This window comes from Phascolarctos cinereus, unplaced genomic scaffold (genome assembly GCF_003287225.1).
Source record: "Phascolarctos cinereus isolate Bilbo 61053 unplaced genomic scaffold, phaCin_HiC Scaffold_4;HRSCAF=312, whole genome shotgun sequence".
Lineage (NCBI taxonomy): Eukaryota > Metazoa > Chordata > Mammalia > Diprotodontia > Phascolarctidae > Phascolarctos > Phascolarctos cinereus.
Window position 1 is genome coordinate 210,378,416 of NW_027555847.1, and position 17,970 is coordinate 210,396,385.

Below are 17,970 nucleotides of genomic sequence, written 5' to 3' on the forward strand. Positions count from 1 at the left end.
GTAGTAACAGTTGGGGATAATAGGAAATGCTTCATGCAGAAAATGGTGCTTGAGGTGTATCTTAAAGGGTGAGAGGGTTTTTGTGATATGGAGGTAAGGAAGGAGTACATTAATCCCTAGCATGGAGAATAGCTAGTACAAAGGCATAGAGAATGGAAAAGAGGTGTTGTGTATGAGGAACAGAGAAGAAGATAAGTTTGGCTGGATCTCAGAGTGCAGGAGGGGGAGTATATCCATTAAGGCTGGAAAGATACGTTTAGACCAGGTAGTATAGAGCTTTATAAGCTAAACAGAGGAGTTTCAGAAGTAAAGTAGAAAGGTAGTGCTGTCGATTGAGTAGGGAGTCACATGGTTAGATCTTCACTTAAAGGAAAATTACTTTGGCAACAGTATGTAGGATAGACCAGAGTGAAGACTAAGAAAGTAGGCACTGTACCTCTTTCTAGATCACATCTTGGAGGCATCAAAAATTTGCAGACCCCCTGAACTAGCTATATACATGTATTGTTCCCTTTTTAACCCATTCCCATGAGAGTAGGATTTCAGAACTACCAGCCGTCCTCCCTCATTTAATTCCTCTGTGTCAGTTCTTCCTGTCACACCTCATTTGTATGAAATAATTAGTCTTTTTACCTTTTCCTAGACAGTATTACTTTTTAGAATCATGTCATACTCAGCTCTACCCCAATCTTTCTTTTGAACTACACAGTTATTAATTACAATCTTACGCATATGGTTTACATTTCCTCATAAAAAGTAAACATTCTGCCCTTATTGAGTCCCTTGAGTCTTTGATGTTTGCCTTATATTTCTCTTGAATCTTGTCTGTCAAATTATCTATTGTGTTCTATTGTGTTTTTGCAGTAAAAGCCTGAAGGTCTAGCAATTTGTTGAATGCCCATTTTTTTTTTCATTTACAATTATGCTTAACTTTGCTGGGTGTGATATTTTTGGCCACAACCCCACTTCTTTTGCTCTTCAATATGTAGTATTCCAGGATCTGCCGTCTTTTAGCTGCTGCTAGGTCTTGTGTGATTCAAATTGTGGCTCTGCTATATTTGAATTGTTTTTTTCTTATTTCTCATAGTATTTTTCTCCTTGAGTTGGGGGTTTTGGAATTCAGCTATGATACCTTGTAAGTTTTCCTCATAGGGACCTCTTCAGTGGATTTTTTCTATTTCTATTTTCCCCTCTTGTAACACTTCAGGATGAGTTTCTTCAATTATTTCTTGTATTATTGTATCAGATTCTTATTTTGATCATAGTTTTCAGGTGGTCTATTCTTATGTTTTCTCTTCATGATCTCTCCAGATCAATTGTTTTTCTTATGAGATATTTCACTTTCTCTTCCATTTTTTATTCTTTATATTTTGTTATTTCTTGGTCTCTTATAACTTCACTGGCTTTCCCTTGCCCAATTCTAATTTTCAAGGAATCATTTTCTTCCTTAAGATTCTAGATCTCCTTTTCTAGTTGGTTGACTTTCTTTTCATAATCTTGTTTTTCTTGGATTGTTCTTTATTAAAAAAAATTTTCCTCCATCTCTCTCATTTTTTTAATTTAGTATTTTATTTTCCCCCAGTTACATGTAAAAACAATTTAAACATTTGTTTTAAAAACTTTGAGTTCCAAATTCTCTTTTTTCTTCCCCCCCCATTGAGAAATTATTTGATTTTTAAAGTCTTGAGGTGGGGGAAGTGACTATTTGACATTACACCTTGGTGTAGGAAAGGCGCTTTTTTTTTGCTTCATTATTCTTTTCTGAAGATAGACCCTGGGCTTCTCTATTCCTGTAGTAACTTTCTGGGATTGGGTTCTTTCTCCTTAGCCCACCCTTTGTTTTCTTTGTAGAAGCTTAGTATTATAATCACCTCTAGTCCTGGGGTATGGGGGATGGTGTCTCTAGCCTCAGATCCTCCTTCGGTTCTCCCCTTTGGCCTGGAACTAAAACTAGGAACTCTGGCCTCCTGTAAGTGCCCATAGCCAGCGTCGTCCTGCCCCATTGCTTCTGCATTCACCAGATGTGTTGGTTCCTTCTAGTCTAGGGCCACATCTTGGTAGCACAGCTGGGCCTGGTATCCCTTATCAGCAGAGGTTTCCTCAATCTTCCCCCACTCAGAGACTCCCCACACTGTCTGGGAGGTAAAAATTCCTGTTTCTCAGGCCAAGGCTTCCTCCCAACCCAGCTAGCCCAAGGGCTCACCCAGCTTACTGTTTCAGTGAAACTAGCCTAGAGGTGTTTACACTTCACAGGGAACAAACCTTTTCTGGTTATCCCAGGAGGCCCACTGTTCTGCCCCAACTCTTGTTTATTTTTACCACTCTACATTTGCCCTGAGGTGTTATTTTATGTTGTTTGTAGAGGAAATTTAGAAAGCTTGGAATTTTCTGACCTATTCCTACATCTTCCCAGAATCTTCTCCCTATCATTACTTTTCAACAGCTTTAATACTCTTCTCATATCAACTCCCTATCTCATTCCCCACTGTAGCAACTGCTTCAAACTACAAGTCCCTCACATTTATAGGACTTTGGCTGTAAGGCCATACTTAGACTGCTGCCTCAATGAAATACTGAAACCAGTCACAATCTGGGTCTCACTTACTTCTCCAGTATTATTTTATATTACTTCCTTTCATATACTCCAAGTCATACTGGCCTGGTAGCTATACCTACCTTGCATTCTGTTTATTGCTTGTGTACCTTTGTACTTGTGGTACACTCCATGTGCTCCTTGCTTATCTTGCCTAACTCAAAAAAAATCCCTAGTTTTCTTCACAATATTTCCCAGGTGTCACCTTTCCTGTATGACTCTGACTCTGTCTCTCTCTCTCTCTTTCTCTCTTTCTCTCTCTCCTTGTTCTTCCTTATAGGTGATATTTCATCCCCTTTCATGATGCGTTTGCATAAGCTTTCCCTGTGCATTTCTGCTTCTTAGAATCTCAAATTTAAAAAATATATATAAAAATAAAAAAGAATCCCTAATTTCCTTCATAGCTCAGTTTTTCAAATGACACCTCCTACCTAAGAGCCTTTCATCATGCCCTAAGCCATCACCATCCCCTCTCCAATTGCCTTATATTTATGCTGTCTGTTATATATGCTATAAACTGTGCTTGTATTCCCCAGTACAATGAAAGCTCTTTAAAGACTCTTACCATTTTTTTCTTTGTGTTCCCAGTACCTAACACAGTGTCATTAAGAATAGGCACTTATTGGTTTTTTTTTAATTGAATTAGAAATTTAGATGGATTTGGGTTGAGAGATGGCTCTACTTATGCCATATAGTTAAAGATTTAGAATGGAAGGGACTTCAAAGGCCATTGAGTTCAACTCTCTCATTTTATAGATACCTAGAGAGGTTAAGTAACTTGCCCAGGGTTACAAAGCTAAGTGTTTGAGGCATTATTTGAACTCAGGTTTTCCTGACTCCAACTTTAGAATTCCATCCATTGTACTACCTAGCTGCCATATCAGTGTTACTGTCTTTACCTACCTTATGTGTTCACTCACTTTGACACTATATGGAACTTCTTAAATAGTTACAATCGTTCTTTGGTTTGTCTTTCTTCTTTAATATCTATATCTCACTGAACCTGTTTTCTAATTATTTCTTGTAGGTTAGATACCACCTGCGTTTTAGTTTCTTTCCAAGAAACACTGGGCCAACAGGGAAGCTTTTCTTAATGCCAAAGGAGCCAGAAGGCTGGCACACAGCCTATCTCTTTCCACTTTACCCATTACCAGGACCCCGGAATCATCTTTTCAGTGATGGGGGAAATCCTGGTGAGAATGATTTTAAGCATATTTATTTTATTTATAACTCAAATGATTACTTTTAATAACTGATATTGTGTATTTATTTTTTTATCTATGAAGAAAATGTGTTTATGTTTAGGCTATTTTTGTGTTTGTTAAATGTTTAAACTATCTGTAATTTGATAGTTATAGTCGGAAAAGAGTCTGGCTCCTATGAAAAATCATAATGAATTAACTTGTGAGGTGAGATTATTTAGAAATAGCATGTAATATCACAATTAAAGACAAATCAGAATAAGAGAATTGAGTGAGAAAAAAACATAAATGGAGGGACTGTTTGAGGAAAACAAACTCATTCTTTCAGAAGAGGAGGGTTTTCTTTCAGAGAAAGAGAAGAAGAAGAAGAAGAAGAAGAAGAAGAAGAAGAAGAAGAAGAAGAAGAAGAAGAAGAAGCAAAGAAGACAAATTGAAGACATTGTGTTTCTGAGTAATTTAGCAAAGTCAGATTACCGTGATATTTAATAAGTCTGGCTTAGAGGACCTTCGACATTTATGAGAAGTAGTAGTAGCAGTAAAAGTAATAGAAGTGGTAGTAGAAAAAATACTGACCTACATATAAAACACCTAGATATAATCTCATCTCTACTACTCACTAACTGTAACCTAGGAAAGTCCCTTTATTTCTCTGTGACTCAATTTCCTTATCTGTAGAATGTCGAATTTTTATTTGGTACGTTATTTAAGATCTCCTCTAGCTATAAAATTCTATGAAATAAATACTGGCTTTTCTAGGCCATTTACGAATAAACTGACATGAAGAAGGCCTAAGCAGGATTGTTATAGTCAAGTTAAGAAAAGCTAGCATACTTCTTTTTTCTGATAGAAGAGTTTTGTGGGTTTTATTTGCTTGTGTATATTTCTTTTAGCTGGTTATTTCAGGAATAGATAAGAATATCATACAAAATACTCTAAAAGCCTCTGTGTTTTCTGTGTAAACAAAAAACTAAACCACCCAATAATAATTTTGTTGTTGAAATTTACAAAAACTGTAACATGATTTCCAGAGACCGTTCTTTTCTTTCTACAGGTTCAGGTGAGATGTCATCATAAGAAAAATGTATACTTTTTCTTATTTGGAGGTTTGCAAGTCTTTTAAAGTCAAGTCTTTTAAAAGCCTCTATTATAGCTTAAGTTATTGGATAACCAGTTTTATAAATGACATTTTAGTATATATAGTCAAGATATAGGTAATTTACCTAAACAAAGATTCAAAATCCTATTCCTAATTTACCAAAAATTAGAATCTTTTAAAGTTGTTTATAGCTCGCTATTTAAATTAACCTACTTTCTGTTTAGTTGATAAAATGTGTCTAGCCTATCAATTGACATAAAATATATCAATTTGGAAGGAGGTGGAAAAGGCACAGAAATAAGGTAAGTACATTTAGTTCACAAGTGTGCATTAAGTGCCAGAAGAAGCACTATAGATATGTGTCTATTAATATTTTTCTAGATGAAAATTATTGTCCTACTTGAATAAAATTCACATTTGCCTTCTTTCCCTGTGAGTATTTTTCAATCTATATGTAGTGTCCTTTGCTTTCTCATTCAGGATACATTTCTGAAGGGTTCCTAGCCATTCAGCATGCTGTAGACAAAGCCATCATTAAATATCATGGGAAAGATCATTGGCTCATTAATCGTGTCACTGTCAGCATAAAGAGGTTTCCATTCCCACAGTTTGTTTCTGACAACTTCCTTGAGTTCCTGGGCCAAGTGCTGCCCCTAATAATTCTACTGATTTACTCTTTAAATGTACTCATGATCATCCGGGTCATCGTTCAAGAAAAGGAAAAGCAGTTGAAGGTAATCTCATTTGTGTTTGAATTTCACACCTTTTGGTAGATTGAGCTGCTGTGGAATGCTAGTAACTCAAGAAACAATACTTAGTAGAGGGCTTGGGTTATTGCCCTACACTCAGTAATACTAGTTAGTTGATATAAGGTATCATAATAATAAAGCACATGTGGTAGCAGGTTACAAGGAGTCACTGAGTGTCTTGACTTACTTTTCCATGTCCTACTCTGATGTTTTCTGACCTAATTCTTGAGTATGCTTCTTTTCTTTTCAGTTTGGAATGATCTCTTACTGTCCCTCCAAAGTTGTATCTGGATATTACTTTGTTATTGGTATTGGTCATTATTGAGATCAGACAGATGGAAGAACAACCAAAAGAAAGCAATATCCAGGAGGAGGTTATCAACAGTGTCAAAGGTTGCAGAGAGGTCAAAAAGAAAAATGATTAAGAAATGAACATTAGATTTGCCAATCAAGAAATTATTGGTGATTTTGAAGAGAGCAGTTTTAGTTGAATTGTAAGGTAGAAAGCTAGGTGGTAGAGGGTTTAGAATCAAATGAAATAAGAAGTAGAAGCACTGAACATAGATGGATTTCTCAAGGAGTTTAGGTACAAAGGGGAAGAGAGATATAGGACTCTAGCCAGTAGGCATGGTCAAATCAAGTGAGATTTTTTTAAGAATGGGAGAATATGAGTATGTTTGTAGGCAGTAGGAAAGTAGATAGGGAAATATTGAAGATCACTGAGAGAGTGGAGAAGATAGAGAAGGGAGTTTAATGAAGAAGGTAGGATAGAATTGTGATCAAGGGTCAATGTAGAGAGGTTTGCCTTGGCAAAGAGAAGGACCACATCTTCATGTGAGACAGAGGTAAAGGAGAAAATAGTTGGGGAAGATATCTGTATTGTGTGAGTTAGTAAGTGGCCTCCATTTTCAGTGAATTATGAATTAGGGTTCTATGGGAAGCTTAAAGGGATGAAATGGGTTGGAATAACTACTGTGTTGACCAGAATAGGAATTGATTAGAGAGATATAAATAAGATGATTGCCATGAGGGCCAAATGGAGGTTATTTAACAAATTTGTAGCAGGTCCAGTAAGAATAGTTACATGATTTTCTTCAGCTCCATTCAGCAGCAAGCCAATAGAAATTAAGACAGAAGATGATGAGAGTAATCCAAGGTTGAGGTTGGCAGGGTGTGATAAATGATAGGCCAAAGGAACCAAGGACCTAATGTATTTAGTATAGAGTTGAATTAATTCACCAAAAGGCAGAAATATAAAAGGGAGGAAAGTGTAGCCAATGCAGAGGTGATGGCCTAGGGGAAAAAGCTGAAGAGTAGAGGAATAAGAGGTCAATGAGGATGAAAAACAGGGATAGGGGCTGTGAGACATAGGAAAAGATAGAATAATAGAAAGTTATTACAGATAAAGGAATTTCAGAGTTCAAGAACAGAGAAGACAATTTATGGGTAATCTCATGATTACGGTATGATCATCTCTGTGTATAGGTAAGGTGGAATGAGGGAAAAGGAATGGAAAATGAATAAATTGAGATACTGGGAAATTAGGGTACTTGAGTATCAATATGTATGTATATATTTTGAATTCTCCTAGTGTGAAGAAAAGAGTTGAAGTGGAAAGAAAGACTAAGACAAGCATTGGACTCATTGAGGAAGGAAGAAAGTTATCCTTAGGATTAGTAGATAACATCTACTGTAATCTTTATTAGGTGAAAGTTGGATTGAATGAACCTTGAAGGAGGAGAAGTTATTGAGTGATGGTGGTAGAGGAAGAGACTGGAAGTGGCAATGGGGAAGTAAGAATATTCCAGTACCTACATCATTCAGAATTAATTAGTCAGGAGATATGATTGGAAGTGCAACCAATACTAGAAAGAGTAGCCAGGTATATAGCATACATTGGAGAGAACTGGGTCTCATTGAAAACTAAAGGACAGAGCAGGTGAGAAAAGATTTTAGATAAAAGCAGGTTTATTAATTATGGAGCAGACATTCCACAGAGCCCAGTGGAGATACTGGGTAAATCCAGAATGGGACGTTTTGGGTGGAGAGAAATATGGGAATGGGAGTAAGAGAGTAGGCAGTGGGTTCACGAATGGAGTTTGTAGCTAAGAATTCAGAATTACTGGTATGGGAAGAAAATGAGGGGGTGGGAGTATCCTAACCATGGGACTAATTAATCCAGGCAGAGCATCAGTTGCTGAAGAGAGAGAGACAGTCAATAAACATTTAAGTTTCTGCAATGTGCCAGGGATTATGCTAAGTACTTGGGCAATAAAGAAAGGCAAAAGACAGTCCTTTCCCTCAAGGAACTCACAGTCTTAGTGGAGGAGACAATGTGGAAACAACTATATACAAATAAACTATGTACAGGATAAATTAGAAGTAAGAGGGAAGGCAATAGAATTAAGAAGGATTAGGAAAAGCTTACTATAAAAGGTGACATTTTAGCTAGGGCTTGAAGGAAACCAGGAGGTAGAGATGAAGGAGGAGAGCATTCCAGAGAAAAAGGAATGGAAATGCCCAGTTGGAAAATGCAGTTTCTTTTTTGAGGAATAGCAAGAAAAAGCCAGTGTTGCTAGATTATAGAGTACGTGGGAGAGGGATTGGTGTGAGAGGAGATCAGGTTATGAAGGGCTTTGAATGCCAAACAAGAGGATTTTATATTTGATCTTGGAAGTAATAGGGAGCTACAGAAGCTTATTGAGTAGATGGAAGACATGATCATATCTGCACTTTAGGAAGATCACTTTGATAATTAAGTAGGGATGGAACGGAAGAGACTTTTCACAGGAAGGCTTATCAGTAGGCTATTGCAGTTGTCCAAGTGCAAGATGATAAAGGTCTACTCTTAGAGTAGAGAAAGGGGTTATGTGCAAGTGGAGATATTAAAAGGGTAAAATTGGAGCAGGTAGGTGGCACAGTGGATAGAGCACCGGCCCTGGAGTCAGGGGGACCTGACTTCAAATCTGGCCTCAGACACGTAACACTCACTAGCTGTGTTACTCTGGGCAAGTCACTTAACCCCAATTGCCTCATCCCCCCAAAAAAAAAAAAAAGGTAAAATTGACAGGTTTTGACAACAGATTAGATATGGGAGTGGGGTGAGAGTGAGGAGTTGAGGATAAGATTCAGGTTGAAAGTGATGGTACCCTTAACAGTAATAGGGAAGTTAAGAAAAGGGCAAAGTTTGGGGGTAAAATATAATGAGTTCAGTTTTGAGCATGTTGAGCTTAAGATTTCTACAAAACAATAATAATCTAGTTGAGAGGTAAAGAAGACCTGACCTAAAGTGGTAGGTAGTTGTGTGAATGGAGAGAATGGGTCAAATGTGAGAGATGTTTTGATGCTACATAGAAATGGCAAGATTGGATATGTGGGTTGAGGGAAACTTAAAAAGTCCAGGATAATTTTAAGATTATGAACCCAAAGACATTAGAAGGATGGCAGTGCCTTTGAGAAAAATAGAGAAGTTTGGTAGGGGGAGGGATGAAGAAGAAAGATGAATTCACTTTTAGACATGTTAAGTTTAAGAGGTATCTGATCATAGGCAATTGGTGATATGGAACACAAGTTCAAGGGAAACTGGAGCTGGATATATAGGATTATGAGTAATCAGGATAGAGATGGTAGTTAAATCCATGAGACCTGATGAGATTACCAAGAGAAAAAGTGTAGAGGGAGAAGAGAAGACAACCTAGGACACAACCTTTGAGAAACATCAACAGTTAGGGGACATTATGTGAATGATGAGACAGCCAAGAAGTCTGAGAAAGAGCTCTCCATCAAATTGGAGAACTGTGAGTGAGAATAATGTCATAAAAACCCAGATAGAAGGAGGAAAAGATGGTCAGTATGTCAAATGCAGCAGATAGATCAAGATAGATGAGGATTGAGAGAAGACCATAGTTTGGCAATTAAGAGATCGCTAGTAATTTTAGAGAGAAAAGTTTTAGTGAAGTGATAAAGTAAGCTAGATGGTAGTGTTGAGGATTGACTGTAAGAGTAGAGGCAGTGACAGTAGGTAATTTTTTATTTTTTTTTGTTACTTTTTTTTTCAGTCAGTGAAAGTCTGCTTTCTTTTCCTCCCTTCTCCCTAATTGAGAAAGCAAGAAAAATAAACCCCCTGTTAACAGATATGTGTAGTTTAGCAAAACAAATTCCCACACTGGCCATATTAAAAAAAGTCTCAATCTGTACTCCATCACCTCTCTGTCCATAAGAAGATAGCATGTTTTGTCATAAGTTCTCTAGACTAGTGATTGGTCATTAATCAGAGTTCCTAAGTCTTTCAAAGCTCTTTATCTTTATAATATTGTTGTTATTATATAAATTATTCTTCTGCTTTTGCTCACTAAATTTGTCATCAGTTCACACAAGTCTTCCTGGATTTCTCTGAAAACATTCCCTTTATTTCTTATAGCACAATAATATTCCTTCATGTTTATATATTATGATTTGTTCAGTTATTCAACAATTGATGAATTTATCCTCTCAATTTCCAGTTCTTTGCCACCACAAAAGAGCTACTATAAATATTTTTGTACACATAGATCCTTTTCCTTTTTCTGTGACCTTTTTGGGATATAAACCTGGTACAATAGTGATATTTCTAGGTCAAAGGATATACTTAGTTTAATAGCTGTTTGGACTTAAGTCCAAATTGCTTTCTAGAATAACTAGAACTATTCACAGTGCCTCCAAACAGTGGCTATTTTCCTGGAGCCCTTCCAGCATTTGTCATTTTCATTTTTTGTCAACTTTGCAGATCTGATGGGTGTGAGGTAAAACTTTAGAATTGGTTTAATTTTCATTTCTCTAATTAGTATTTAGAACATTTTTTTATCATGGCTATTGATACTTTGGGTTTCTTCCTTAGAAAACTTTGATCATTTGTCAGTTGATGAATGGCTCTTATCCTCATAAATTTGATAAATATTATTATCTTATATTCTTATAAAATTGATAAATGTGATAAATGTTCTAGATAGATAGATATAGATGCATCCCCAAAGAAATGAGATACTTATCAGAGATAATTGTGACAGAGATTCCTCCCCTTCTCCCCATTCACCTACTTCTTTTAGAACTTTAACTGCTTTGCTTTGCTTTTTTTGTGCAGAAAATTTATAAAAATTGCGTATTTTACTTTCTGTGGCCCTCTTGCTCCCTTCTTGGTCATGAACTCTCTCCCTGTTCATCAGTCAGGCAGGTAATTTCTTCCATGCTCTAATTTATTTATAATGTACCCTTCATAGTTAAGTCATATACCCATTTGGAGATTATCTTAGCATATTGTGGGAGGTATAGATCTATACCTAGTTTCTACCAGATTGCTTTCCAATCTTTCCAGTAGTTCTTATTGAATACCGATTTTTTTTAACACAGTAATTGAGATCTTTGGATTCATTAGACACTGTTATCATTTGCTTCTGCATCTTTTGTACCTAATCTGTTCCACCTCTCTATTTATTACTCAGTACCAAATTATTTTGATTATAGCTTTGTAATATCACTGGAGATCTAATATTGCTTAGGCTCCTTCCTTCCCACTTTTCTTTATTCATTCCCTTGAGATTCTTGATGCTCCTCCAGATGAATTTTTTTATTTTTCTAGCTCTACAAAAGAAACCTTTGGTAGTTTGACTGATATGACATAGAATAAGTTAATTTTAGTTAGCTAATACTGTCATTTTTATTATTCTGGGTTGGCCTACCCATTTGTAATTGATACTTCTCCATTTATTTAGATCTGTATTTGTGTAAAGAGTATTTTGTAGTTCTGTTCATGAAGTTCCTATACATGTGTTCACCAAATATTTTATTCAGTTTTAAATGGAATTTCTCTGTCTCTTCCTGTTGGGTTTTGTTGGTAATATACATAAATTCTGACTTTAGGATTCTAAAAGTAAATCATTTTATCTTCTACAAAATGTAATAATATTGTTTCCTCCTAGCCTGTGCTTAGTTCTTCAATTTCTTGATCCTTTAAGTAGCATTTCTTGTACTATATTGAATAGTAATGGTGATAATGGCCAACTTTGCTTTATTCTTGATCTTATTGTAAATGCCTCTAGCTTATCATCATTGTAGATCAATTTTGGCTCTCAGTTTTAGATTGATACTACTTTACATTAAGGAAGTCTTTATAAAGGGTATTAATTTTCTTTCTCTGTCTTGAGTCTTAGGTTTTTGTGTCATAAGAGGGATTTAGTAGGACTATTTTATAGTATTTGAATTTATTATTCTTTAAATGTTTAGTACAATTAACTTGTAAATTCGTCTGGTACATGTATGCTTAGTATTGATATTAATCATTATCTATGGTACCTTTCAGAAAAATGTAGTTATCTTTATCTCTTTTAATTAGATATAATTTTTACTGTTTCTTTGTCTGAGATCATGGTTACCTTCCCTGCTGTTTTTATTTTAATTGAAGCATAATAGATTTTGCTCCAGCCCCTTATTTTAACTCTGTATGTATCTTTTAGTTGCAAGTATATTTCATGTACATAACATGTGGTTGGATTCTGGTTTCTTATGAATTCTGCTATCCTCTTCTATTTATGGGCAAGTTCATTCCATTCACAGTTATAATTTTTAAATATGTATTTTCCTACATTCTGTTCTCTTATGCTTTTTCTTCTCTTTGTTTCTGCCCACTCTTTAAAAGTTTATTTTGCTTTTGACTCCTTTCATCTGTCTTCCCTCTTCTTCCTACCATTTTCCTTAAGCCCTTTCCTTCCTGTTTCACTGTTGGTTGAAATGTATTTCTGTATCCAACTCTGTGTGTGTGTGTTCTTTTTTCCTTTAACGAATTCAGAGGACAGTGAGATTCAAGTATTGCCTGCTACCTCCACATCCTGCTCCTTGTGGTATCAACTTCTACTTCTATACCTTCTTTATGTGAGATGATTTTTCTTATTCTTCCTCTCCCTTTCCCCAATCCCAATTCATTTCTCTTCCTTTCCTTTTGCATTCTTCTTATAAGATCATCAAAACGTAACAATGGAATAACTGCCAGACCTGTGTAAGTAGACTCTATTGCCGATGATAATAATAGAATTATGAAGGTATGTCTCCCTTTATAATTCCCCATATAAGAATCTAAACAATTGAACCCTGTTTAATTCCGTAAGATTGTTTCTTCATGTTTACATTTGTTTGTTTCTCTTTACTCCTGTCTTTACATTTCAAAGTTTCTAAGCAGCTCTGTTCTCTTCATCAGCAATGATTACAAGTCCTTAATTTCCTTAGAGTTCCATATTGTGCTGTATTTTGTTGGTTAAATTATTCTCGGTTATAAGCCTATATTCTTTGCCTTCTGGAATGTTGTGGTCAAAGCTTTCCACTCCTTTATGGTGATAACTGTTAAATCATGTGTGATCTGCAATTTTATTCTTGTACCCTACTTCTTGACATTGGACATGATGATCCTACTCTAGTGCTTCATGCTACGATTAACAGGTTGGTCCTCTTCTGGTCCCTGGGCACTGGAATGCTCTGTAAGGTAAATACCTGGTAAGACACCATCCTCAGTGGCCCCAGAAATCTGTCTCTATATGCCAACCTGTGCTGGAAAAATGACTCACTGATTTTTTTCTCCTGAATTTCCTGATCAGGATTCAGTTTGGTGTATTTTCTAGGTCTTTGTGCAAGAGGTTTGGTAGATGAGCTAGACTATGGTTCTTCCTGCTACTATGCCATTTGATTCTTCTCTGCATCAATAGTCAATAAGGATTTTAGTTTATAGTTTTATTTCTCTATTTTAATTCCTCCTGGATTAGTTGTCAGTACTGTATTTGTATTGTAGAAGGAATTTGGTAAGATTCCTTTTTTTTCCCCCTGTTTTACCAAACAGTTTATGTACTCTTGGAACTTATTTTTCATTGAATGTTTGAAAGAATTCATTTATAAATCTGCCTTGGTCCTGGACGTTTCTCTTTGGAAATTTATATTTGGGCTTGTTCAAATTATTTTTCTAGGCTTGGATTATTTTAATTATGCCTTTCTCATTCTGTTACAGTTGGGTATTCTATATTTTCATTAATATACACCTATTTATTTGTCAGTTTTATTGACATATTGTTAGGCAAAATGGTTTATAAACAAGTTTCTTTGTTCTTTAATGGTTGTAATTTCTCCTTTTTCATTTTTGATACCACTAATTTGATTTTCTCTTTTTAAAAAATCAAGTTGACTAATTGCTTATCTCACTGCTTTTCTAAAAAATATATTTAATAATTTATTCTAATGGAATAGATAAAACATTGGTAGTCAGAATTGTAGATATGTTTCAAGTGTCTTTTGAATAGGCTTCTCCTACCCCAAGATATCAACTTTTAAGAAGGATAAAAATTGACTGATATGCATTTTAACTCCTCTCCTTTCTATAACATCTTCTGAGATTTTTTTTTAAGGAGCGTAGGGGAAGAATGGCTAAATAAATGAGAAGAAAAGAGAATGCCATTGAAGATTTGCATAAATAAATAAAAGTGATTCGTAACTGGGTTCCAAAGAGTTTCATTGCTTTTAAAACAAATTAAAAATAGTTCCCTATTTTATTTAATAATTCACTGATTTTTAAAATTGTACTTTTGTTCATCTCTTCCTTGATTTTTAGAATTTCTATTTAGGTGTTTGAGTTTTTTAAAATGAGTTTCCTAGATTTTTTTTAGTTTGTATGCCTAATTCATTAATCTCTTTTTTCTCTTTTTTGTTTTGTTTTGGTTTTTGGTTAGGCAATGGGGTTAAGTGACTTGCCCAGGGTCACACAGCTAGTAAGTGTTATGTATCTCAGGCCAGATTTGAATTCAGGTCCTCCTGAATCCAGGGCCAGTGCACCACCTAGCTGCCCCCATTCTCTTTTTTGTTGATGAAAGTGTTTGAAGATATAAATTCCCTCTGCAGACTTGCTTTGACCACATCCCAAAAAATTTGGTATGTTGTCTCATTGTAATTATGTTTAATAAAATTACCACTTCAGAAAAATCTGGTCTGATGCTGAGTGAAGTGAGCAGCAACAAGAGAACATTGTACACAATAACAGCCATGTTGTGCAATGACTAATATTGATAAACTTAACCCTTCCCAGCAGTACAAGGATCTAAGACATCTCCAAAGGCCTCGTGATGGAAAATGCTATCCACATCCAATGCATTCAAATTCCATAGTTCTATCTTTGGATGTGGATAGCATTTTCCATCACGAGGCCTTTGGAGATCCTCGTATTGCTGGGAAGGGTTAAGTTTATCAATATTAGTCATTGTAACATTCATCACGTACAATGTTCTCTTGGTTCTGCTCACTTCAAACTGTTCATCATTTCATATAGCACAATAGTATTCCATTACATTCATATACCACAGCTTGTTCAGCCATTCCCCAATTGATGGGATGGGTATCCTCTCAATTTCCAGTTCTTTGCCACCACAAAAAGAGCTGCTATGAATATTATTGTACATTTGGGTCCTTTTCCCAATTGTATGATCTCTTTGGGATATAGCCCTAGAAGTACTATCACTAGGGCAAAGGGTATGCACATTTTTATAAGCCTTTGGGCATAGTTCCAAATTGCTCTCCAAAATGGTTGAGTCATTTCTCAACTCTACCAACAATGAATTAGTGTTCTAATTTTCCCACGTCTTCTCCAACATTTATCATTTTCTTGTTTTGTCATCTTGGCCAGTCTGATAGGTGTGATGTGGTACCTCAGAGTTGTTTTGATTTGCATTTCTCTAATCAATAGTGATTTAGAGTGTTTTTTCATATGACTATAGATGGCTTTAATTACTTCATCTGAGAACTTCCTGTTCATACCTATTGATCATTTATGAATTGGAGAATGACTTGTATTCTTATAAATTTGACTTAATTCTCTATATATTTTAGAGATGAGGCCCTTATCAGAGAGACTAATTATAAAAATTCTTTCCCAATTTTCTACTTTCCTTCTAATCTTAGTTGCATTGGCTTTGTTTGTGCAAAAACATTTCAGTTTAATGTAATCAAAGGTATTCATTTTGCTTTTCGTAATGTTTTCTATCTCCTGTTTGGTCATGAATTCTTCTGTTCTCCATAAATCTGATAAGCAAACTGGGAACTTTCCAGTTTGCTTACAGTATCAGCCTTTATATCTAAATCATGAACCTGCTTTGACTTTATTTTGGTATATGGTGTGAGATTTTGATCAATGCCTAGTTTCTGCCATACTCTTTTCCAGTTTTCCCAGAAATTTTTTTCAAAGAGTGGGTTCTTATCCCAGAAGCTGGGGTCTTTGGGTTTATTAAATAATAGATTATTATAGTCATTGACTACCACTCTATTTCTTAGCCAGTACCAAGCAGTTTTGATGATTACTGCTTTATAATACAATTTAAGATCTAGAATGGCTAGGCCACTTTCCCCTGCGTTTCTTTTCATTAGTTACCTTGATATTCTGGACATTTTGTTCTTCCAAATGAATCTTCTTATTATTTTTTCTAACTCTATAAAATTAATTTTTTTGGTAGTTTGATTGGTATAGCACTGAATAAGTAAATTAGCTTAGGTAAAATTGTTATTTTTAGGGGCAGCTAAGTGGCACAGTGGATAGAGCATTGACCCTGAAGTCAGGAAGACCTGAGTTCAAATCTGGTCTCAGACCAAAACACTTGACACTTACTAGCTGTGTGACCCCGGGCAAGTTGTTTAACCCCAATTCCCTTAAAAAAAACTGTCATTTTTATTATATTAGCTCAGCCTACCCATGAGCAACTGATATTTTTCCAATTATTTAGATCTGACTTTATTTGTGTGAAAAGTGTTTTGTAATTGTGTTCACATAGTTCCTGGGTTTGTTTCAGAAGGTAGACTCCTAAATATTTTATAATGTCTACAGTAAATTTAAATGGTAATTTCTCTTTCTATCTCTTGTTGTTGGACTTTGTTGGTAATATATAGAAATGCTGATGATTTATGTGGGTTTATTTTATAGCCTGCAACTTTGTTAAAGTTGTTTATTATTTCAAGTAGTTTTTTACTTGATTCTCTAGGATTCTCTAAGTATATCATCATGTCATCTGCAAAGAGTGATAGCTTTGTTTCTTCTTTGCCTATTCTAATACCTTCAATTTCTTTTTTTTTCTCTTATTGCTAAAGCTAACGTTTCCAGTACAATATTGAATAACAGTGGTGATAATGGACATCCTTGTTTCACCCCATCTTATTGGAAATGCTTCTAGCCTTGTCCCATTACATATAATGCTTGCTGAAGGTTTTAGATAATGCTATTTATTATTTTAAGGAAGACTCCATTTATTCCTATGCTCTTTAGTGTTTTTAATAGGAATGGGTGTTGTATTTTGTCAAAAGCTTTTTCTGCATCTATTGAGATGATCATGTGGTTTCTGTTGGTTTTGGTGTTGATATGCTCAATTATGCTGATAGTTTTCCTAATATTGAACCAACCCTGCATTCCTGGTATAAATCCTACCTGGTCATAGTGTATTATTCTTGTGATAAGTTGCTGTAATCTATTTGCTAATATTTTTTAAAATTTTTGCATCTATATTCATTAGAGAAATTGGTCTATAATTTTCTTTCTCTGTTTTGACTCTTCCTGGTTTAGGTATCAGCACCATATTTGTATCATAAAAAGAATTTGGTAAGACTCCTTCTTCACCTATTTTCCCAAATAGTCTATATAGTATTGGAATTAATTGTTCTTTAAATGTTTGATAGAATTCACATGTAAATCCATCTGGCCCTGGAGATTTTTTCCTAGGGAGTTCATCAATGGCTTGTTCAATTTCTTTTTCTGAGATGGGGTTATTTAAGTATTTTACTTCCTCTTCTGTTAATCTGGGCAATTTATATTTTGTAAATATGTATCCATTTCACTAAGATTGTCAAATTTGTAGGCATATAGTTGGGCAAAATAATTCCTAATTATTGTTTTAATTTCCTCTTCCTTGGTGGTAGCTTCACCCTTTTCATTCTTGATACTAGTAATTTGGTTTTCTTCTTTTTTTTTTTAAATTAAATTAACCAAAGGTTTATCTATTTTATTGGTTTTTTCATAAAACCTCTTAGTTTTATTTATTCAATAGTTTTCTTAATTTCAATTTTTTAATTTTTCCTTTGGTTTTCAATATTTCTAATTTGGTGTTTAATTGAGGATTTTTAATTTTTTTTTTGTTTTTTTAGTTGTATGCCCAATTCATTGATCTCCTCTTTTTCTATTTTATTTATGTAAGCATTTAGAGATATAAAACTTCCCCTAAGAACTGCTTTTGCTGCATCCCATAAGTTTTGGTATGTTGTCTCATTATTGTCATTCTCTTGAATGAAATT

General features: G+C 35.0%; 1 protein-coding gene across 1 annotated transcript in view; it reads left to right on the forward strand.

Moving 5' to 3' along the window:
* The window catches only part of LOC110193499 (phospholipid-transporting ATPase ABCA3-like), a 337,264-nt gene that overhangs the window by 144,042 nt on the left and 175,252 nt on the right, over positions 1–17,970 (forward strand). Inside the window, 2 exon segments of the mRNA XM_078151735.1 lie at positions 3,621–3,786; positions 5,372–5,625. Coding sequence (XP_078007861.1) covers positions 3,621–3,786; positions 5,372–5,625 — 420 coding nt within the window.